General features: G+C 41.6%; 1 protein-coding gene across 1 annotated transcript in view; it reads left to right on the forward strand.

Annotated features, from left to right (window-relative positions):
- The window catches only part of kcnq5a (potassium voltage-gated channel, KQT-like subfamily, member 5a), a 131,973-nt gene that overhangs the window by 87,639 nt on the left and 20,636 nt on the right, over window positions 1–23,698 (forward strand). The window contains 9 exon segments of the mRNA XM_034209954.1: window positions 864–954; window positions 2,223–2,349; window positions 3,179–3,354; window positions 4,915–5,040; window positions 6,896–6,997; window positions 6,999–7,007; window positions 7,715–7,810; window positions 19,313–19,407; window positions 20,200–20,226. Coding sequence (XP_034065845.1) covers window positions 864–954; window positions 2,223–2,349; window positions 3,179–3,354; window positions 4,915–5,040; window positions 6,896–6,997; window positions 6,999–7,007; window positions 7,715–7,810; window positions 19,313–19,407; window positions 20,200–20,226 — 849 coding nt within the window.

Consider the following 23,698-nt stretch of genomic DNA (forward strand, 5'->3'; position numbering starts at 1 on the left):
ACATGGGACCTTTAATATCTCAGGAGGAAGAGCAGGCTGGACGATATTTGCCTCAAAGTTCTGTGAAAATCTCAAAAACTAAAGGATTCGAACCTCAAAACAAAACCTTTCATTGTTATTCATAGATGTTTACATTTAATTCATTTCTACTCTGAAATTGGACTGAGCCCTTTATATTACTATATCTAAGGTTATGTGAAAGTCAAGAAAATATACATGATGATTATATATAAGCTTATTTCTGGTCTACCAAAAAATGTGAGGTTTCTTTGGACAAAATATTTGTGTCAAATGACTGTAATTTATTACAAAATACAGAAGGTAAAGGACACCACGAGCAGTTTAAAAACATCACAACAATGATGACGTTGAGCCAAAAATGCTGCTGAAACACTCGCAAATGACTACTTTAAAAGAATGAATGTTCCTACATTCCTAGTTAATAACTACAATCACCAATTACAAATCAAGCTCACACACACATCATATCGTGCACGAATGTGTCAAGGGCTCGTTCAGCCAGTGTACTGTGAGAAGGACTTGTTGACCTTCAGTCCATTCATACAGGATGTGAATCAGCTGTGTGTAATAAAGCTTGGTGGAGCTTTATACAGTGTTTATCCTGCTCTTAATAATGTTTGGTGCGGTTTAAATCCTGCTTAATGAAGCCTGGAAGAGTGGAAGTAATCACATCATTTTATAGCTTGCAGGTTCACACATTCTCTGTGTTAATCACTGCAGATGGGTTCATTACCTGAGCTAACGAGCCAAAACTCCTTAATATGTGGTTAGATTGATGTATTAAGCGCAGCTGATTGTGTGTGTGTGTGTGTATATGTGTGTGTGTGTTTTTGTCTCCACAGGTTCATCCTGGTGTTTGGGTGTCTGGTTCTCTCTGTGTTTTCCACCATCCCTGCTCACCAGGAATTCTCTGCTCACTGCCTGCTCATCCTGGTAGGACGTACTCACACACAATCACAAACAAATTCATTATTTTTCATGTGTGGAGCTCAGTAATGAGTCTGCATAAGAGATGCTCATTTGGCATTTTCAGCACTATAGTCATATGTAATGATTGGTCCCTTGCCAATAAAGATTCTGTTACAATTCAATTAAAGTCATCAGTCTCTGCCTCAGATGTGATGAAGCAGAAATACATCAGAAAAAGGAAGTGCGAAAACATAAACTTAGAGAAAGTAAATGTGAAGTAGGGGAGGCACAGACAATTACACACACATTATATAAGTAGAAGCGCTGTTCACGATAGTTTACAGAAGTTGCGTAAAGTTTCCTCTCCTCCAGTCGTGCGTAGCCTTGCAGACAGTTTTCATTTCTCCAGGTTATAAAATATCCATCTCTGAAATTCTACTTTCACCCCAATAAAACTGAGGAAATCATTCCATCTATAATGGTCAAAGCAAAAGAAAATTGTATTTTAAAAATTCAACATCTCGTTCAAAAGACAGTCTCGAAGTTATTGGATAAGCCACAGGATTCAGAGGCACTGTTTCTGAGTATGATGACTTCCCATCCTGCTACTGGCTGCAGCTTCATGATTAACGGACAGACATGAGAGTGATTTCAACCTTTTCATGTGACTGTTTTATTGTGATTTATGTAGCTAGGTAGGCACGGGTTAGCCTTTCTCACAGCAGACATCTTAAACTGTCATAGCAGGAAAAGCACAGGTGTGACTAATAACAGAAACGATGGCTCTGTTTCTCTGAAGTGTTGCAGTACGTCAAGCCAGTGAGCAGCATGCGTAACGGAAGGGCCTGGAACTGGCACACGCTAATGGAATAAAGCCATTATTAATAATACAAATTAGTCCTGTGCTTTTCCTGCCAGGAAATGTGAACATGTTAAACAAAAAGACTATAAATGACTTTACAACACAGTCATAATTATAATCTGTTTTATTGCAGAACAGGTTTTCACACAAAAGGAATTAGCTTTTATCATATTATTGCATTAAAAAAAAGGTACAATATATAAAAAAGCAATAATATAGTTCATAATGAAGGTAAGTAAGTACTTTTTTTCACATTTACTACAAATTAACCTTTTCAGAATATAGATTGAGACTAAAGGTGTTTTCTGTTTCATTAGAAAAGCTAACGGTAACAAACTATAGAATCCTTGACCCCTTGATACGTCTGTCTTTTCCGCTGTTGCTTTAAAGGTTTAAATATGTGTGTTTTCTGCTTGTGTGTGTCCTGCAGGAGTTTGTGATGATTGTAGTGTTTGGTCTGGAGTACATCATCAGGATATGGAGCGCCGGCTGCTGCTGCCGCTACCGAGGCTGGCAGGGACGCCTCCGCTTCGCCAGGAAACCCTTCTGTGTCATAGGTAGGGGTGTGTGTGTGTGTGTGTGTGTGTGTGTGTGTGTGTGTGTGGTGTGTGTGTGTGTGTGTGTGTGTGTGTGTGTGTGTGTGTGTGTGTGTGTGTGTGTGTGTGTGTGTGTGTGTGTGTGTGTGTGTGTGTGTGTGTGTGTGTGTGTGTGTGTGTGTGTGTGTGTGTGTGTGTGTGTGTGTGTGTGTGTGTGTGTGTGTGTGTGTGTGTGTGTGTGTGTGTGTGTGTGTGTGTGTGTGTGTGTGTGTGTGTGTGCAGTTGACCAATCACAACAGAGATGGCCAGTTAACCAATCAGAGCAGACTGGGCTCTTGTTTCAGACAGAGGGTGAAAAGTGAAGTGACTGTTATTTTGTATATATTGATTGTTGTGCAGTATGAGAAAATAATAAGCTTTTTGAACCTAATACAAAATGAACCTGAAAGTTAGCGTGCTATGTCCTCTATAATAGATCATTATCCGGCACTGATGCTATTGTCCAATACACATTATCGCTGTTCTTGAGTGATCCTCTTCAGTGTAAATGTAACGAGTATGAAAAGAGAAAGAAAAAAAACGTCCATTTGTAGTCCAGTGGCTCTCGATCCTTCTGAAGTTGCTCCAGCAGGGAGGAGAAGAGCCTGCTGGGAAATAAAAGAGAATAAATGGTGCATTCAAGTGTCTTCGACAGAATGACAGAAGAAGACTGATAGAGACAGAGAAGGAAACAATCAGTGAATCAATAGTTGTTTTAAAGGTGATTGATGGATGTAGAAAGTAGGCGAGTCAACCACAGTTCCTGCTACTAATATTGTTTACTCTGTGACCTTTATTTCGTCTTCTACAGACATCATCGTACTCATCGCCTCGGTTGCTGTGGTTTCGGCCGGTAGTCAGGGCAACATCGTTGCCACTTCTGCGCTGCGTAGCCTGCGTTTCCTGCAGATCCTGCGCATGGTGCGCATGGACCGGAGGGGGGGCACCTGGAAGCTGCTGGGGTCTGTAGTTTATGCACATAGTAAGGTAGGGTCATAACAACAGCTTCTTTTCTTCTGAACCTTTATTTTTATGGTTCAGTTATTATAAAACTGTTAATCAGGCCGTGGATTATTGCATAATTTCCCTTGTATTCTTTACTTGTTTTGTTAACCTAGATTATTTTGGTAGCACTTTCATTCTATTTCAATCCTTGTGGATATTACTACTAATGCTAACTATCCAGTTCTTCATACTGTTGCACACAGAGATGTAGTTATAACAACATTTTATTTTTATGGTTCAGTTATTATAAAACTGTTAATCAGGCCGTGGATTATTGCATAATTTCCCTTGTATTTTTTACTTGTTTTGTTAACCTAGAAGCACTTTTATTCTTTATTAATCCTGGGGTATATTACTACTCATGCTAATCATCCAGTGTTTTATACTGTTGCACACAGAGTTTTAGCAAGTATTATACAATTTAAAGGGGACCTATCATGCAACATGCACTTTTTGATGTCTTTTATACATAAATATGTGTCCCCGGTGTGTCGGGGAACTCAGAAAATAAAACCCTCTCTCTTTTCCTCCGTACCTCTAAAAACGGGGCTACAACGGAGCTGATCCAGATTTGCTTCATGGCCCAATCAGAAACGTTGCTATCAGAAACAATGCCCGACTGTTTTGGACGTAATATGGTCGGTGTTTACATTAGCATCGCTAACACTCAGAGCTAACCTGTACTGGAGAGCATGTGTGTGAAGAAACAGGAAATAAAAAGGAACTCACCTTGTGGTATAACCGGCAAGAGAGAAAGCCTTTGAGCTCCATACTGTTTCAGAAATAATCCTTGGTAATCCATGATATGGCGTTTCATCACGGCAGTATTTAGTTTAGACAGTAGCTGCCGGGTCCCGCATGAGCTCAGCCCCCTCCTTTTTTATTTTGTATCAATTATACATGTATTTTGAGCAAAACACTTCATAGAAATTTTTTGTATATACTTTTATATATCTGAGACCTATGCTATTGCCTAAAAATAGCATGATAGGTGACCTTTAACATGTATCTATATATTGAAGCAATAACTGAGTGATATTTACGCACAGGTGTTTGCCAGGACTGTTTTAGACACCAAATGTAATGAATGAAGGCTTGGTCACAATAAGTTAAAACTGTAAGTATAGGTTAAAACATGTTAAACAACATTGATTGTTTAGAAATGTGCTGTTTCACCAGCAACCAGGAAACGGTCAGAACACAAAGAGGAAAAGAAAATGTAGAAATGATAACTGTGAGGTTTCATGATTTTGAACTGCATACTTTGTTATAAACTCAATTTAAAATCAACCAAGTGAGAAACAGCAGATGATTTTCTTCCTGTTGCTATAAAAAGTTAGTGGTTAAACTGAAAAAAATACACTTGTTTTATGTCAAAAGAGAGACACAAACAAATTGCTTCCATACAAAGAAGAATGAAAAACGAAATATTCAATTCGATTGAATTCAAGATTAAAGTATCCAATATCAGACTTCTCTTTCTAACTGAGCAAAGGGCTGTAAAAGCCTTTACTACATATAATGTTTTTCTGTGTCTAATAGGAGCTGGTGACTGCCTGGTACATTGGGTTCCTGGTGTTAATCTTCTCCTCGTTCTTGGTCTATCTGGTGGAGAAAGAATTCAACCAAGAGTTTGCCACGTACGCCGACGCTCTGTGGTGGGGAACGGTGAGCACACACACATTAATACACACATTCAATGGAGTGTCTTCAACTCCTCATGCCTTTTAAAACCAGTTGAGCCCCGAGCCTGTTTTTCAGGCCTCAGGCTCGAAAATGACATTCCCAGAACAATTGAAAGGGATAAATTAATAATCTTTGCAATGATAAACCTGTGAGTTGGATGTAGAAAAGTCAGAATCAATATAGAACATATAATAAGTACCCTGTATCAAGATTGATGCAAAAATAAGTGACATTTGAACTTTTTAGAGAGGTTTAGAAAAAAAAAACACTTCTGGGGTCATTTGGGTGGATTTTCCATATCTCTGGCCCCCCTCGGTCGATTTTGATGATTGACACCTCTTCTTAACTGTTAGAGCCAATAGAATCGAGGGGAAGTGATTATACTTATATGTCTAATCTGTGGAATCTCAGTTTGCTAATCAATATCTTGTTTGTGCAGATTCGATAAGTAATACAGGTATTTTACCTTGAGTTCTGTGCTAAGTGCATTTTTTCGCTCAGGGCTAATTCAGAGCCTTTGTTATTACCCTTTTGTTTCGTTTAGCTAAAAATGGTTAATATTGTCTGATAGCTGAGTTTCTTCCCGTTAAGTGAGTATGACACATTCATAGTTTGTTAAATATTAAGACGCCCTCAGACGCTGTTTCTTGCAAGATGTTGTTAAACAGCTGCTGAAATAAATGCTACTGGTGGTCACATCTCTGAAAGCTTATGATTTTTTGTTATTTAATCTCAACAAAAATCGTATACATGGCATGAACATAGACCTTTATCCATTGTGTACGAGAATTGTAATCAATCTCTCCCTTTAGGTTCTTACAAAAGGAAAATAAACAAAACTGAAACCTGACTGATTCATTTCTCTTCACAGTTTCTGTTTGACCTTAATGAAACATGCATTGCAGAAACCACCAGGAACGGCTTGTTGTGTCGCACTCGGCTGGCCGTAATGCTCTATTTCCCGCTACATCTGAAACCCACTCAACCTTCATAAAACACACAAACAAGAAATGGCCCAATCAATGAATTACATTTTCTCCTGAATGACACTCAGACGCACAGTGTACCCACGTTCGGGGGTCCGGGACCATCTTTCTCTCTCTGGGTGACAGTAAAAGCTGTTATATCATTTTGGCTGAAAGATTACGTTTTGTCAGATACTGTATGAGTCAACGCAAGAGCTGACAAAGAGAAAACTAAGAGCCATTACCACTGGGCAGCCTCCATGGAGATATGCACTTACCATCATTTTCTATAAAGTGATTATATATGTCCTTTTCTTTAGTGCATCTTTTTTTATACATGCAGTCTTTAATGCCACACAGTGCAACATTCAACACGTTATATCACATGAATAAATATGCCTGTTTAGAAATGGGTTTTCATTAAATCCAGCACCAACAACAAGCTTGTTATCTGTTTTAATTCTATTGTGTAATGGTTAGCAAACATTTTTGAATTAATACAAGGCTTTTGTAAGATGTCTTCTTTCATACATTTGCAATTTCTAAAGTCAAGCATTTTCTGCCATGAACGGCAGCAAAACACCAGTTTATGCTCTCAAAAATGTCCACGAAAAATCTAGGAAATAATCCCAAAATAACAAAAAGCACACCTACTTTATCAATGCTTCTGTTTGCTCATCATAAAGTAATGCAACACTGCAGTTGTAAGCGATGAAGCAGACTAACGATGTAAGTTCCAAAAATCGAAAAAACGTAATGCTCATTTATTATGAATTATTCAGTCTTTTGTATAGTGAGTAATGAGTGAGCGAGCGTGGTCAGACTTCAGACAGAGCCCTGATTACCTTTTCTGCTGACCTCTGACCCTTCAGATCACCCTGACAACCATTGGCTACGGTGACAAGACCCCGCAGACGTGGACGGGACGGTTGTTATCCGCCGGGTTTGCTCTGCTGGGGATTTCCTTCTTCGCCCCTGCCAGCTGTGAGTCAAACAGTACACACATTATTAAGCCGTGACTGAAGACATTTATTCTAATTCCACATCCCACAGAAAGTGCGTCAGCCGTTTAATTCAAATTGACTTACATATCTATCTATCTATCTATCTGTCTATCTGTCTGTCTGTCTGTCTGTCTGTCTGTCTGTCTGTCTGTCTGTCTGTCTGTCTGTCTGTCTGTCTGTCTGTCTGTCTGTCTGTCTGTCTGTCTGTCTGTCTGTCTGTCTGTCTGTCTGTCTGTCTGTCTGTCTGTCTGTCTGTCTGTCTGTCTGTCTGTGTCTGTCTGTCTGTCTGTCTGTCTGTCTGTCTGTCTGTCTGTCTGTCTGTCTGTCTGTCTGTCTGTCTGTCTGTCTGTCTGTCTGTCTGTCTGTCTGTCTGTCTGTCTGTCTGTCTGTCTAGAGATTATAGAGGCAAAATAAGGAAAATACAAGTGCCATGCTCTATGAGACCAATGGATGTGGAAGATTGCCGGAAGGTCCAGTGAAGATCCTGATTTTTAGTTTTGAGAGTCAGGTCATTTTGGCTTCATGCACCACTGAGCAACCTTCTTACAGTGCCCTGCCTCCAATTGTATCCAGTTCTCTTTCTACATCCATGATTTCTTCCCTCACAGCTCCAAAAAGCTATTTCCAACACGTGTAGCGACCACGTTTTCTGCAAGTTTCTAACTTAGTCTGTGTTTCTGTGTGCAGGGCATCCTCGGGTCAGGTTTTGCCCTGAAAGTACAGGAGCAGCACCGCCAGAAGCACTTTGAGAAGAGGAGGAACCCAGCTGCCAGCCTCATCCAGGTACACACACACACACACACACACACACACATACACACACACACACACACACACACACACACACACACACACACACACACACACACACACACACCATGTATACATCACTTCAGGGGACATTACATTGACTTACATGCATTTCCTGGAGACTTATCCTAACCTTAACCATAACCAACACATGCCTAACCCTTACCCTAACCCTAACCAAGTCTTCACCCTAAAATGAATGATCCCCCTCATGGGGACCTCCATTTTGTCCCCATAAGGGAGGCGAGTCCCCACACGTGACTGTGTAGACAGATTTAGGTCCCCACAAGTATAGTAATGCTAGGCCACACACACACACACACACACACACACACACACACACACACACACACACACACACACACACACACACACACACACACACACACACACACACACATACACACTGACAAAAGACATATTTCGCCTCTACTGAATTGTGTTTCTAGCAGAGTAGGACCAGTGTCAAGCATGTGTGTGTTTTCATCCTGTCTACTGTCTCTGAGCCTTTCACTGTGCGTCTGAATAAAAGCATGAGTGTGTTGGCAGTGTGTGTGCATGGGTGGTCTCACCATCTCTCCTATCACATTGAAGGTGATTCATTTAGAGCAGGGGTGGGGAACCTCCGGCCCCCGGGCCGTATACGGCCCGCAAGACCATTTGGTACGGCCCTCGAGGTAATTTATAAACACATGCAAAAAAGAAAAAAATTAAAGAAATCTAGACCGCAAAAAAATTAAACAAGAAAGTGCCTATTTTTCCTGGCCAAGGTCAGGGTCCTTGAACACAACACGAGCCTAACCCCTAGTTTCCACTGGGTCCGTCTGCGGCGTGTTACGGCTCCGCCGCGGTTTTGGTCCGGCCTCCTCCGGCGTCATACTCTGCATCCGGTTTCGCTATGAGTGGTCGCATTTTCGAGAGCTCCCGCTTTGGAGGTTATTCCTCACGATTTTTTACATATTTGATCCTCCTGACAATATGGATTATGGACTCCTACCTCAACTCATCAATGAGGCAACATCACTTAGAGAAGGAGAGTAATGAAAGCGGGGATACAATGAACCACAATGACTTTTACCTTCTCAACGGCTGGGAAAGGAAACACCTCGCTTTTGGAAGTGCAAGCATTCATGCATTATTATTAACTGCAAACCCGACGCGAAAGTACTTACCCCCGTCAGGCAAACTAGACCGAAGAAGTATGATCGTCTTGGTCTTATTGTTAGCGGGAGACATCCATCTGAATCCGGGCCCGGTGCAGACAAGAAGCCAGTCCTGCAGGCTCGAGGAGTTAGCATCACAACTAGCATCACAACTAGCATCTATTCCGCTGCATTAACAACTACGCGACGACAACAGAGATGCCGGTTGCTGTAACGGACAAAGACAAATATCTGCAAGCTGACGACATTGTGCATTTAAGCAACAAAAATGGACTACATATTTTTCATCTGAACACTAACAGCCTGAGACACAAACTGGCTGAACTCAGGCAGCTATTCATGAACGGGAGAGACCAAATTGGACAATGCCATTACAGATTCAGAGATTGAAATTGAAGATTATCTTGTAGTGAGAAGGGACAGGAACGTGAATGGAGGTGGTGTCTGCATGTACATACATAAAGACACCAATTTCAAAAACCGTACTGACCTGCATCATAAAATATTGAAATTGTTTTTGACAATGCTAAATCTGTAATAGTCGGGACAATCTATAGGCCACCGGAACAGAGTGACTTTTATGATACATTAGATGGGTGTTTGGCTGATGTGGGGGATGTAGAGACAATTATTATTGGAGACTGGAACACGGATATGCAACGTAAAGACACGTCCGTCTTCAAGTCCTTCAGTAGGATTTGTGATCTGCACGGCTTCAGCCAGCTAATCACCCAACCCACCTGGGTATGTGAAACAACACAAACTACCATTGATCTCATTCTGACCTCTGACAGGTCCAGGATCTCCAGTAAAGGGGTTATAGCATGCGGTTTAAGTGATCATTATATGATATTCTGTACCCGCAAAAAGCTAAAACAAAGGGCCGGCTGTCACAAAACAGTCATATCTAGAGACCTCAAAAACTACTCTAGCGAGGCCTTTGACCTAGAACTGGAGAGCCTGGACTGGTCAGATGAGCTCAGTGGTACACAAGTTGAAGAAACATGGCTGGGTTTCAAAAACAAATTCTCTGCAATACTCAATGATTTGGCCCCCCTAAGAACAACCAGGATAAAAAATCGCGCTGAGCCGTGGATGCACTCCGGCATACTGACCGCTATGAAAACCAGAGACAAAAAATGCTCTGAGTTTCATAAAAGTCAGTCAATGCTTTCCAAAAGCACGAGCAGTGAACTCCAGGCCCACGTGACTGAACTAAAAATTGAAAGAAACAGACTAAGAAATGACGTAAGCTCCATGATCAAAACTGCCAAAAAGAGTTTCATCAATGTCAAAACTGAGGAAAACAAAAATAAACCCCGTGAACTTTGGAAATTACTCAATAACCAGCTTGGCTGCAGTAAAAAACTCAAAACGAGATTTTCGAACTTAAACAGACAGATAACAGGCTCATCACAGACAAACTGGATGTGGCCAAGTACTTGAACATTTTTTTCACAAACATAGCCACAACTCTTGTAAATAAATTGTCCTCCCACTCAGGGCTTTTTGGAGTAGATCACATCATGACCTACTACAAAAACCTAGGCGTACGCAAAGATGATTTCAGTCTAGCAAGGGTAACAACAGCAGAGGTACTCATTAAACTGAGCGCCCTCCAACCTAACAAGGCCACTGGCCACGACAATATCCCCTCCAAATTCCTCAGAGACACAGCAACCGCCATCTCACCAGTCATAGCTCACATAATTAACCTCTCCATAAAACAGGGAAAAGTACCCAAAGACTTCAAAATTGCAAGAGTAACCCCCCTGCACAAAAAGGGCAACGAATTGGACCCAGGCAACTACCGCCCTGTTTCTATACTTACCTCCATCTCGAAAGTCATGGAAAAAATAGTGTATGAACAGGTCGAAAAGTACCTCGCGGAAAATAAACTAATCTATGAATTTCAATCTGGCTTTAGAACATCCCACTCCACTGACACATGCCTTCTTTATTTGAGCGACCACATCAAACAAGAGGTGGACGAGGGCAAGTACTGCGGCATGGTGATGCTGGACCTACAAAGGCTTTCGACACTGTCAATCACCCCATTCTGATTGACAAGCTAAAAGCAATTGGTTTTGATAAACTATCGGTGAGCTGGATGCGGTCCTACCTGGAGGGGAGAGAACAGATGGTGGAGGTAAATGGTACTCTGTCCCCCCCCCTCCCAGTGAGCTGTGGTGTTCCACAAGGAAGCATATTAGGTCCGTTACTGTTCCTAATTTATGCAAATGACATGTCATCAGCATGTGACTGCAACTTGTTCCTGTTCGCGGACGACTCAGCCCTGCTGGTCTCTGACAGGAGCAGATTGCAGGTTGAAAAAACCCTCAGCTCCGAGCTCGGCAGAATCTGCACCTGGCTCGCCGATAATAAATTATCATTACACCTGGGTAAAACAGAGTCCATTCTCATCGGTTCGAAACATAATCTCAGCAAATCCGACGACTTCTCAGTTGCAGTGGGTGACATTATTGTCACAAGTAAGAAGGAAATTACATACCTAGGATCTATTCTTGAGGCAAACCTCTCCTGTGACAAAATGGCATCCAATGTAATAAAAAAAGTCAATCAAAGAACTAGATTCCTATACCGGATCTCCTCTCTGATAAACAAAAACACCCTGAAAACTCTGGCAGGAGCACTCATTCAAGGGTACTATGACTATGCTTGCACGTCATGGTACCATAGCACCTCCAAGGCGCTAAAAATAAAACTTCAAACATCGCAAAATAAACTGGTCAGACTACTGCTTGACCTTTCATCTAGAACCCACCTCACCTCTGCCCACTTTGACAACCTAGGATGGCTTAGAGTAGACGACAGAGTACTGCTACTTGCAATGGGCCTGGTCTACAAGATCCACTACACCTCTATGGTACCCATGTACATGTCAAAATTCTTCCCAAAGGTCAAGGAATACCATGATCATAACACCAGAGGGAGCTCCACAAATCATGTGAAACCCAGATTTGGCACAAAAAAGGGGGAATACACGTTTCGCAATTATGCCACATCAAGATTGAACGCTCTTCCCACAACTGTAAAGGAAAGTAAAACTATACTTACCTTCAAAACCTCTCTTAAAGAGCACCTTCGGGGAGAGCATTGCAAAACTGGCCCCGGTAATGGTACAAATCTCAACCTGTCGTACAATGGACAGCTTCCCCCCCATCTATGTATATACTCACATTTTAGACTCTGTTACTAACTGTATATCTGTAGACTTGGTATGTCTTAAATGTCCGGTTAGGATGTATTAGAACGAAATCTAAAATGAAAATTGTAAATAAGCAATCTGTATGTAAAAAACCACCTGTATGTAAATTGTAAATAAGCCATCTGTATGTCAAATATGTCTTATATGTCTTAAATTATATGATGAATTGGAAATGGGGGACCCTGATGTAAACAAAACGAAAGTCTTTCTCTGGTCTGCATCCCCTTAACAATTGTATGTTTTGAGCTGTACTGTACTGTACCCAATATACAAGCTGTTAATAAACTTTTCAATCAATTCAATCAATACCCTACCGGGCGCGTTTCACAGGCGTTTCAGAAGCATTACTGAAGCGGAGCGTCGTACATGCCGGCTCGCCGTTCTTGTTGATTTGGGCATATTTCCTGGACATTTGTACTTCTACAAGAAAGTAAGTAGGCTACGTAGTTAAATGGTTTATTTTTGTGTCTGTTTAAATCATGTTTATTGTTGTTATTTCCTATTTTGTTGTGTTGTAGACTGCAGACATAATTAATAATAATTGTAATAGTCCAGTTAAAAACAACATGAATCAAAGATGGGTTGCTGTATTTTAGGTAAATAAAATGCATTCATTATCATAATTATTCTATATAATTTACACACAGTGCCTGTAAACCGAAGGAGAACGCTGGCCTTTATTCTCCTACTGGAAAGACTACAGAGGAGGGATGGGGGGAGGAGAAGGAACCGGTTTTGGGGGATGGGCCGGATGCTGTCACTGTTCGGCGTTGCCGCTTCAACGCTTCTGCCTATTCACTTTGAATGGGGTGACGTCACGATTCGCCGAACTGCATTGTGGGAGCAAAGTGTAGCTTCTCTTGCGGTGCTCGCTGCAAAAGTAGAGCAATGTTCTACTTTTGCCGCCTCGACGGAGGCGTCAGCCAATCAAATCCCGCGTATGCAAATCTGACAGCACAAGCGCTAGCCAATCAAACCGCGTGTATGTTGGGAGAGCCAGACCGCAGTTATTTCCCATGTCAAAAAATGGAGGAGAAAATTATCGTGGCGGTAGGGAATCACCCGGTATTATATGACCAGTCCCTCTTTACATACAGCGATACAAACCGGAGGAACCAGGCATGGGGGGAGGTGGCAGAGACAGTGGGTGAAACTGGTAGGTTTTCGCCTGTTTGGGGAGTTTATAGCCAGTGTACTTCGTTTGAATGGACAGCTAGCAAGCATAGACAGTATATTTAGCCAGCATGGATGTAGCATGAATGCTTTGCTTTGTATGTCCGGGGCGGGACATTCATGTGATTGGTTGTTGGTCGCGTTGTTCGTAAAAAATCCCCAAGCTTCAGACACGCCCACCGCCAAGCGGTAACGCACGCCGCCGTGTGTAGGGGCCCTTATACGGCATTCACGCTACATCCATGCTGGCTAAATATACTGTCTATGCTTGCTAGCTGTCCATTCAAACGAAGTACACTGGATATAAACTCCCCAAACAGGCGAACACCTACCAGTTTCACCCACTGTCTCTGCCACCTCCCCCCATGCCTGGCTCCTCCGGTTTGTATCCCTGTATGTAAAGAGGGACTGGTCATATAGTACCGCCACGATCATTTTCTCCTCCATTTTTTGACATATGGGAAATAACTGCGGTCTGGCTCTCCCAACATACACGCGGTTTGATTGGCTAGCGCTTGTGCTGTCAGATTTGCATACGCGGGATTTGATTGGCTGACGCCTCCGTCGAGGCGGCAAAAGTAGAACATTGCTCTACTTTTGCAGCGAGCACCGCGAGAGAAGCTACGCTTTGCTCCCACAATGCAGTTCGGCGAATCGTGACGTCACCCCATTCAAAGTGAATGGGCAGAAGCGTTGAAGCGGCAACGCACGCCGCCGTGTGTAGGCTCCGTTACGGCTGCGTCGCGTCGAAAAATAGACTTCAATCCTATTTCAAGCGGAGCCCAGCGGCGAGACGCTTTTGGGACGCGTCTGAGCCGTAACACGGCGCGTCTGGTGGAATAGCACCCATTGACTAGAGTGGCCGCGATCCTTGCGGACGCCGCGGCGCAGACGGACCCGGTGGAAACTAGGGGTAACGTGTCATCACGTATACATGTCTTGTCTGACAGGGGTGCAGTTCTGACGGAGAGCACCAAAACGCCACTCCAGCACTTCAGAAATGGCAGTGCCCATAAGGAGCCGTACACATGCCGCAGTTTTTGCAGGGCTGTGTCTTTAGTTGAAAGCCCAGTGGCGATCTGTTCATCTGTTATACTGATCATACAGCCAATAACTTTGTTGTTATTAGCATCTGGTTAGCTAGCTATGCTAACGAATATAAGAAGCTTTTTCTACAACCAGTGAGGTAAAGACACATCTTTATATGATCATTATAGTTATAAAAAAATAAGAGAATAAAGTAAACAGGTATAAAATACTATATGACAGTAAAAAAAAGTTGTTATTAATAAACAAGAATACAGTTTGAAAGGGGAGTGATTTGTAAAATAAAGAGAAATAAATCTGCTTACAGTTGTGTTTCATATGAATGTTGAGAGATGTATCCATAGATCTCTTCATTTTGCTCTCAAAGTGCACCAGATTGATGCTTTTAACTGCAACATTTATAAAAAAATCTTCCCGGGAGAGCAACCCCTAGAGCAGGGGTACTCAAATACAAATCTTAAAGGTCCAAAATAAATGTTTCAATAAGACAAAGGTCCGTTTATTACGGTCATTCAAACTTTTAAACAATTGCAACAAGATTCTTAACACGAGGTTGCAAAAACAAAAATAATCTGTATGCAGCAGTTTTCATTGTTATTGTGTCTGTGCATGACCCCTCAGAGTTGCAGTGTGAGAGCTGCACAGTTATGAATAAAGGCAGCTGCACCCTCTTTCATTCAGCATTCCCATTATTGCTTTATAAATGTCTTGCCCCCTTGTGTGTCCACTGAGGTTCGTCAGGCCCAACACATCTTCAACAAACTCCCCCTTTGCCTCATCATAAAAACTCACAAACACCAGCAACTGAGCATTGTCAGTGGTGTCAGTGGACTCATCCACAGCTAAGGAAATGCACTGTGCATTTTTTATTCCATCACAAAGCTGATGAATCAAATCACCAGCCAGTATTTCCGTTCTTCTGGTTTCTGTGGAATCTGAGAGGGGGATTTGCTTGATTTGACCTGTTATTTCCTCTTTTTGTTTGCCTTCAACATGGTCTCCATCACTTCAGTCATGCATTCTTTTATACTGCAGTTATTATCCAGTGGAAAGTCCTTACCTACTGGCCTAGTTCAATCAAAGTGGTTACTTTTTTTTGGCTGGGCAGTGTAGTTTTAAACACCGTCTTATTTGACTTTCTCAGGACTTAAAACAGTTTTTTGGGGGCAGACCCCCTCAAAGAAAACAATATATTTACACACGTAAGGTCATCATCTTAACAGTTTTGTATGCTCATCCGTGAGCAGAGCATCAAGTTGACATGTCTATTACAGCTGAATGCGGCGATTACCATCTTGTTCAGCAAAACGCCTCACAAACGTATTAAGATCAACAGCTTTAGTGCGTTTTGATTCAATGCTGAGTACAGCCACACTGACAGTCTCTTCTCTGTCATTGTAGACCGCAAATACCTCATTCCTTCAGTGCTTGGGTCCGAATGCTTCTCGTTTTGCGCCGTCCAGTTCTAAATGAAATCGCCGCCAATCGTATGTCCACGCTCGCGCCAGGACCGGGGGAGGGGTTACATGACGTGCATCTTGTGCTGCATTCACTTGCCCTCGGACATTAGAGACTTTCTCTCATAAATGTCCGATGAGCCACAACTTTTCTTTCAAAACAAAGCTGCCAACTGGGGTGGCAGCTGGGGTGGCAAAGCCTATTTTTAGGGTGTCAGTTGCCACCCCGGTAGGTGAAACTAGGCTACTAGCTACAGTACAGATGGAACTTGATGAGCTGTTAACTCTCGCTCTGAATTTTTTTTTTTTTAATTCTCGCTCTGACTTAGACAGGTTGAAAGAGACACACACATTTTTCCCACCCGCATTCCGCGAAGACCCGCCCTACTGTGCCTCTGATTCGCAGATTGTTTGGGGGGAAAAAACGCTGACTGGATGCTGAATGTGATTGGACCAAAGCGTTGACAGTCAGACATGCAGAGCGCTGTTTGCAGTGGACATAGCGGAGAATTTCGACTCATTGCGAATGCGTTGTGGCGATGTCTCACATATAATACAGAGAGATAATACATAAGTGAATGAAAATGGATCATGTTCACATGGATAGGAAACTAAATACATTTGCACACATCTATCTTGTGTCCATATCTTTCTGTTTTGGTGGTCATGCCACAACCGTGCACGTGCATGCGCGAGTCATGGTAAGATATCTGGACTAAGAGGTTATTTTTCTTTGCACAGCATGAAAGAAAGGCCAAATTAAAATTAATGGGCTGTGATTTTAGTTTTTTTAAGCAGACGTCAATAATTTGTACGGCCCTCGAGGATGTTGAAATAATTGAAATGGCCCTTGAGAGGAAAAAGGTTCCCCACCCCTGATTTAGAGTGTGCTTAATATGTGGGTATGTGTGTATGGATGTATGTATGTTTGTGTGTGTTTTGCCCTCCTCTGGGCTGTCGGTGTGTGTAGCTGTTGATGACTAACGGTGTGCGAGGCACGCTGTCGTCTCTCAGGTCCAACAGCAACACACACGGCGAGGTTTTATGAGCCGTTTCCATGGCGATCAGTCCCCGGGCTGACGCTGCTGCAAGCCGTCAGTCATTGTAACAGACAAGAGTCAAGACCAGCTGTATTTCTTTCTAATGAACAGTAAATAGTGTGTGTGTGTGTGTGTGTGTGTGTGTGTGTGTGTGTCTTTGTGTTCTACCTTTCTACTTAATAAACTATCTTGACCCACATATTTACAATCGGAGCCTTATTAATTTAGATCTGGTCATCATTTCATTATCTATGATATTATGCAACTAATATTATTGTCTAAATGTTTAAATATGGGAATATAGTAACAAGTGTACCAGCTGTTAGACACAGCTTTAGCAAAGAAATCCCCTAGCAAGCATTACGATTAATCATGTCCAAAATCCCAGTTTTCATAACTACGTATTTGGAAATGGAAATACCCCTCAAGATCAGATTTTTTCCACACATTTTTATATTATATTAATATACTAATTACGTTTTTTTTTTATTTGAAAGCCACTATGTAACGTGTACATTTTTAAACACTTCACTGTTTTCTTATTATCATTAGTATTAATCAGGGGATATATCAGAATTATTTTAAAGTCTGATTGCCTCACCATTTGTTGCTGCTTCACCAGATCTCAGTATGAAATCAGGGAGATATTATCATACAAATTTACGTTCATGATACAAAAAAACACGACCTCATTGTGTCTGTCCTCCCTGTTAGAAATACATATCAGTTTATATGCTCGTCAAAGAGCAGTTGGAGTCCAATTGATCCTAAATAACCCACTAAGGGAGCGATTAATCCTGAGTGTGTTTATCTTGTTTCTGTCTTATTGGCTTTGCATCAAGCACCTGGTCACTGTCTGTTGTCTGCCAAACTCATAACATTTTCCTCAACAGGTAAAAGGAAACTTGGAAGCGGCTTTGATGTGTTAAATATGTTGATGACATTCTGTCCGTCACCTCACTCCCCCATCTCACACAGCTCCCCCTGCTTTAACTCACTGTGTGTGTGTTGTGTGTGTCTGTCTGTGTGCAACACAGGATATTACCACCGACTGCGGGCCACACTAGCTGGTTGATTCAAATTGTCACCTGCTGCAATAATTATTTAAACTGTATTTTTAGAAAAAATACAGTCTCCAAATGATTTTAAAGTAGTCTTGTGAGTATCATAAAAGCCTAAATTTGACCAGCATGTGGCCGGTGTTAATTTCCCTGTCTTTGTAAAGTGTTTATTTAAATCTTTTCTAGTCATGTCACAAATCTTGTAACACGGCTGGCACCATCTACAAGGTTCAGTAAGTGGCTGCAAGTAAATAATGCTTGAAGAGGAAAAGCAAACAACTTGTAAAAATGATTGTAGTAGATGAAGGTCATTTCTGCATTTGTTTCCAAATGAAGATTGCTAATGTGCCCACATTTTATCTACTGCGAGATGTTTTGGACTGCTTTACTTCACTTTAGCTAGAATTAAGACTCCAATACATTGGAGTTGCATCTCGCATTCAGTAAAAAAAAGAAGTTGTTTGCTAGATAACTGGATCATAAATGAATCAATATTACCTAGTTATATTACCTTGTGTACCTTGTAACTAAAATAAATGCTGACAGATGTACTTTTAGATTAAGTCCAAATTGCAAGACCGCCTTCCTATACACTATTTTAACGCCATACTAAGGACTTCAAACATGGCTGCCAGCTGGTTACACCCTTGTGTTTGTTACATGTTCACATATATCTCAGTCTCTTTCTCCTCACTATGTTTGTGCCATTTCCCCTCGGTGTCTTGTCGTGTGTGTGTGTGTGTGTGTGTGTGTGTGTGTGTGTGTGTGTGTGTGTGTGTGTGTGTGTGTGTGTGTGTGTGTGTGTGTGTGTGTGTGTGTGTGTGTGTGTGTGTGTGTGTGTGTGTGTGTGTGTGTGTGTGTGTGTGTGTGTGTGTGTGTGTGTGTGTGTGTGTGTGTGTGTGTGTGTACATCTGAATGTGTTGTGTGTGTGTGTGTGTCCCCTGTCCATCTTTGCTCCCCCCCACCCAGGCGGCTTGGCGTCTGCACTCCACCGATGGCACTCGTCCCAGCCTCAGAGCCACCTGGCACCTCTACCAAAGCGCCCTCTCCCCCCCCAGGCATGTATCCCCCCCACCAGCACCTCCACCTCCATCTCCGCCCCCACCTCCCTGCGACAACCCCCAACCAAATGCATCAAAACTACCCAAAAAAAACTAATCATTCTCTTATTTTTCTCCTTTCTCTCTTTCCTTTTCTCACTTCCTACCCAACTTATACTTTTCCCTCCCTCTACCCGTGTTTCCCTCCCTCACCTAATTGTTTTATTCATCGTTATTTTATTTATCTTTTCGACTCTGCACGTAGTGTGTCTGGCGTAGTTATGCTGCTGATGAGAACTCGGTTTCCATTGCTACCTGGAAGCCTCATTTGAAGGCGTTGCATACCTGCAGCCCCGCAAAGTAGGTAACAACTTACAGACTTACAAACATGGCCGCTGCCGCTCAGCCCCTCGCCTCCTCTCTGCTCCCTCACCTCCGCCTACTCCTCTCCATCGGTGTGGCTTCAACTCTCACTCTACTGTACGACTGACCGCATTGCAACCTTTCTTTCACAAGCTAATCTTTAGCAACCTTTTTTTTCCAACCTGGCATGGTTCGCTTAGCATACATGTTCTTTAACACCTTTTTAACATTAGAAATATTTAGACACATTTCTTTAATTGTATTATTATAGAAAATGCTCAGCCACGTTTTTTTGTTTACTTTCTTTACAAAAGTGGACACATTTCATTAGACACACATATGGCTTCTTATTTATTCACATTTTGTCTGGATTCAAGTTAATCAAATACTGTTAGTTTGTGATTTAGCTAGGGTTGAGCTACACCAACAATGTATGTTATATGCTTTATATATACAGTCTATGGTTATATGAGGTCAATAGATCACTAATATTTACAATAAAGCATATTACTTTTCCTGCTTTCACACATTATACAGTACACAAAACACACGTAGATCCTCTCTTTCTGATTTCCATATCTGTGTTTCAACCAAAGCCTTACTGTGCATGGCCATAGCTTGCATGTTCTTGTAAATATTTACCTTCCATTGAATTAAAGTGTTTTTCTTACCTTTTGGCTTGAAGCGGCCCGTATCCATTAGCTGAAACGTCTAGTGCTATTTTTAATCAGCTGGAATACTGATTTTTCTCCCTTTGTCTCCTCCTCTTTGTCGCACTAACCCTTAAAGGAAAGAGCAGGGCGAGACTTCCTACAGGTTTGTACGACTCAACTTATGTTACAAAAACATTCAACATGTGATACGATTATAATCAAATGAAATGCGTGATAATGTGTTGTCACAACATCTTTGAAACTACTCCCATCTATTTAGCAGGCTAGTACATTCAATTTCTGAATTAATTCTGATCGCCATCAAAAGGTTGCAATATATGTATTTGTTGGTCTCTTGGCTTATTGGTTGTTTGATTTACTCAATGGCTGAACAAAAATGACTACATTGACCGTTTTACCACAAATCCTTAGTAAGGACATTGTGCCGATGTTAACCCTTTTATTTCATCTTTATTGGTATGACTTAACATAGTTTTGAGGATTTTATTACCCAGAATTGGAGGAGAAAAGCAAGAGTTAGAAACATTAAAACTGAGAGAACATTGCATTTAGCTGGCGCTTTTATCCAAAGCGACTTACAATAAGTGCATTCGACCAAGAAGATACAAACTTGAAGAAAACAGAATCATCTAAGTACATCAGAAGATACACTGCAGTGCTATGACATACATAATAAAGGGATAATTAGAACATGCGTCAATGTTATTGTTGACTGTTGAGAAATGAGAAGGTTTTATCTTCCACATTCTTTTTTACCACAGGTGTCAGATCAACATTTATTTAATATTTAAGTCACATTTTATATTACCTCTAGTGCAGTAAATGGTGTTGAGTTGAGAAAAGACAGGCTGGGGGATATAGGCCTACAGTTAAAGAGGCAGTTTTGTTTTACATCATACAGAGATGTACTGAGGCTATAAATCAAATTTAAGTACTGCAATGTCTATTTGAAATGCCCTCTTCCGAAGATACAGTCTGTTGCCTTTCCCAGATGTATTCATGCTTCTCTTGTTTTATATTCCTACATCAATTTTCATCTTTTTATTTACTCCATCTCTGTTTTTGTCTCTCCTTTCACTACTGTTTCCTCTCTGCACTTGACTTCCAGGCAGGGAAGGGTGTGTGTGTGTGTGTGCATGTGTGGTGTGTGTGTGTATGCATGCACACACGCCTTCAAAGACAGGAGTCTGTACCATGTCTGTACCATGACGCACTTTTTCCATTGGGATGGTATTTATATAACTCATCAAACACAAGTCTACGAGAGACAGACGAGAGTTGAAAAAAGGGGGAGGAGATGGGAGGAAGGGGGAGATGAGAAGGAAAAAAAACAGAGAGAGATTTGTGAGTTTAATTAGTATAGTTTTTACAGCACAGCGCTTCTTTGGCAACATTTGGGAGCCTTATATTGAGCCAGCAGCGTTTCAGGCATTTCAACTTAAAAAAAAAGTGTATACTTTAAGTCAGTGATTCTCAAACGTTTTTCAATAATGTACCCCCTTGAAAAAAAATGCAGCCAAGTACCCCCTGATCAGCGCAAAAACTATTTGTTAGGGAAAAAAAGCCTATATAAAGAGATACAGTACAGCCTTGCACCATCAGTGTCTGATTTATTAAAACAACAACCTTGTAACTGAGAAACACTTAAATGCTACATTTCAAATGTTTACAATCCATCACTAAATTCATGGCACACCAATTTTAATATCATGCAATAACACTAAGACGACATTAGTTGCATTGAACTGATCTTTTTAATAAGTTACAATGTAGTGAGAAACATGGGCTTGAGCTTCACTGAGGATCTTTGTCATTCTGACAGGGAGGCTAACTGCAGTTATTACACTTCGCGTTTTGAAATATGTGTAACTCTAGTCTATTAATATAAAACCCACACTGCTCAAACTTCGTTACTTTTCCTAAAATTGGTATATTTATCTATGTATCTATTTCCCATTAACATAAAAAAAAATCTCACGTACCCCCTGCAGTACCCCAACGTACCCCTAGGGGTCCGCGTACCCCCATTTGAGAACCACTGCTCTAAGTCAAACAAACAAACAAATGTGCTTTTTATCCTCAAACACAACACCATTTAATTAGGCTTTGTGCATCCAGCATTATCCTCCAGAAATCCCTCTGTTATAAGGGCTGCCTTTAATTACACTTTCCTATCTTAGAACATTTTGTGACTACAAGTCCAATTTGAACTAGTGAAATCGTAATTATGTGCTCTTTTATGACACTATTTATTTTCTGTATGTTCCCCTCTAAAGAGAGAACGCACACCACTGTGTGTTATTAGTGGTTTTACAGAGTGCCGGCAGCTCGGCGGCGGTAGGTGCCGCGGTGAACGGCTGGTGGTTCTCGTTTAAGCAGACTTGTAAACACCAGCAGTGGTAAACATGAGCCACACCACAAAGTGCTGCAGTGAAATCATGCTGAGTGTGTGAGGGCAGAAAGAGGCATGAAAGAAAGGATAATTGGTGGTCAATCGTTAGTTTATGTGTGTAGGCAGGTGTGTCTGCATTCTGAGTGTTTGTTCGTACAGTTCATTCACATTATACATACTTTTTCTTTCAAATGAAACTCTTGACTACTATCCGTCAGGTTACATTTGTGTTAGACAAGTAGCTGACTTCTCCAGCTGTGTTATGGGGTAATAAAAAACGCTTTATTACAAATGATGCTGCACTTAGGTTGTTTGTGCTCATAATAGTGCTGTTTAGGCAATAACAACGCTCAAATAGCAGCTTTGACACCAAACCGAGCCACATTACAATAAACTGGCAAACACCAGAGTTCATTTAAACCCCAACTTGAAAGTGAAAACAGCCTGTTTTTTTAAGATCATATTTACGTGTTGAAGAGCACAACACTGCATGCGCACAGTCAGAACGTTTCACACAACATGTCACAAAATAATCATTGTAACCATCATACATGATTTTTAAGGTGACTTTGATTACAGTTGGAGAGCTTGTCCCTGGTATGGTTGGATTATAAAGGGGCCCTATGATGCTCATTGTCAGGTTCATATCAGTATAGTGTCTCTACTCTGACATGTCTCCTTGCTTTAATGTTCAAAAAGCTCTTTTTCTCATACTGCCTGTGCTGCAGCACCTCTTTTCACCCTCTGTCTGAAACCAGAGCCCAGTCTGCTCTGAGTGGTTAGCTGGCCGGCTCTGGTGTGATTTGTCAACTGCTTAGAGATGTCCTGCCCGTACAAAGTTTTGGAGCACTATCCAATAGAACTGCAGTTCAATCAGGAGACACGGTTTTGATGTAAGAATACATATTTATTGCCAAGATACGCAAATGAATGTAATGGTGATTTTAGCGATTAGGCCCCGTTGTGCGGGAAGTATCATTCGGGAGGGTAGAACCGATCCGATGAAACCCCCCGGGGTCTAGACCCTGGTGGTGGTGAAGGATAGTTGGTTCGGTCTGAAGGGGAGGGGCTTAGTTTGACCCTGGATTCAGAGGGACGGGAAGTGAGAAGGGGTGGAGGAGGGTTGCGTCGAGTCACCTGAAATGACAGCTGTCAGAGGAGGAGAGCAGATTTAAAGGTTTAGCAGAGCGCTATGATAGGCTTCGTCCCCTACCTTTCCTCT

This window comes from Gymnodraco acuticeps, unplaced genomic scaffold (genome assembly GCF_902827175.1).
Source record: "Gymnodraco acuticeps unplaced genomic scaffold, fGymAcu1.1, whole genome shotgun sequence".
Classification (NCBI taxonomy): domain Eukaryota; kingdom Metazoa; phylum Chordata; class Actinopteri; order Perciformes; family Bathydraconidae; genus Gymnodraco; species Gymnodraco acuticeps.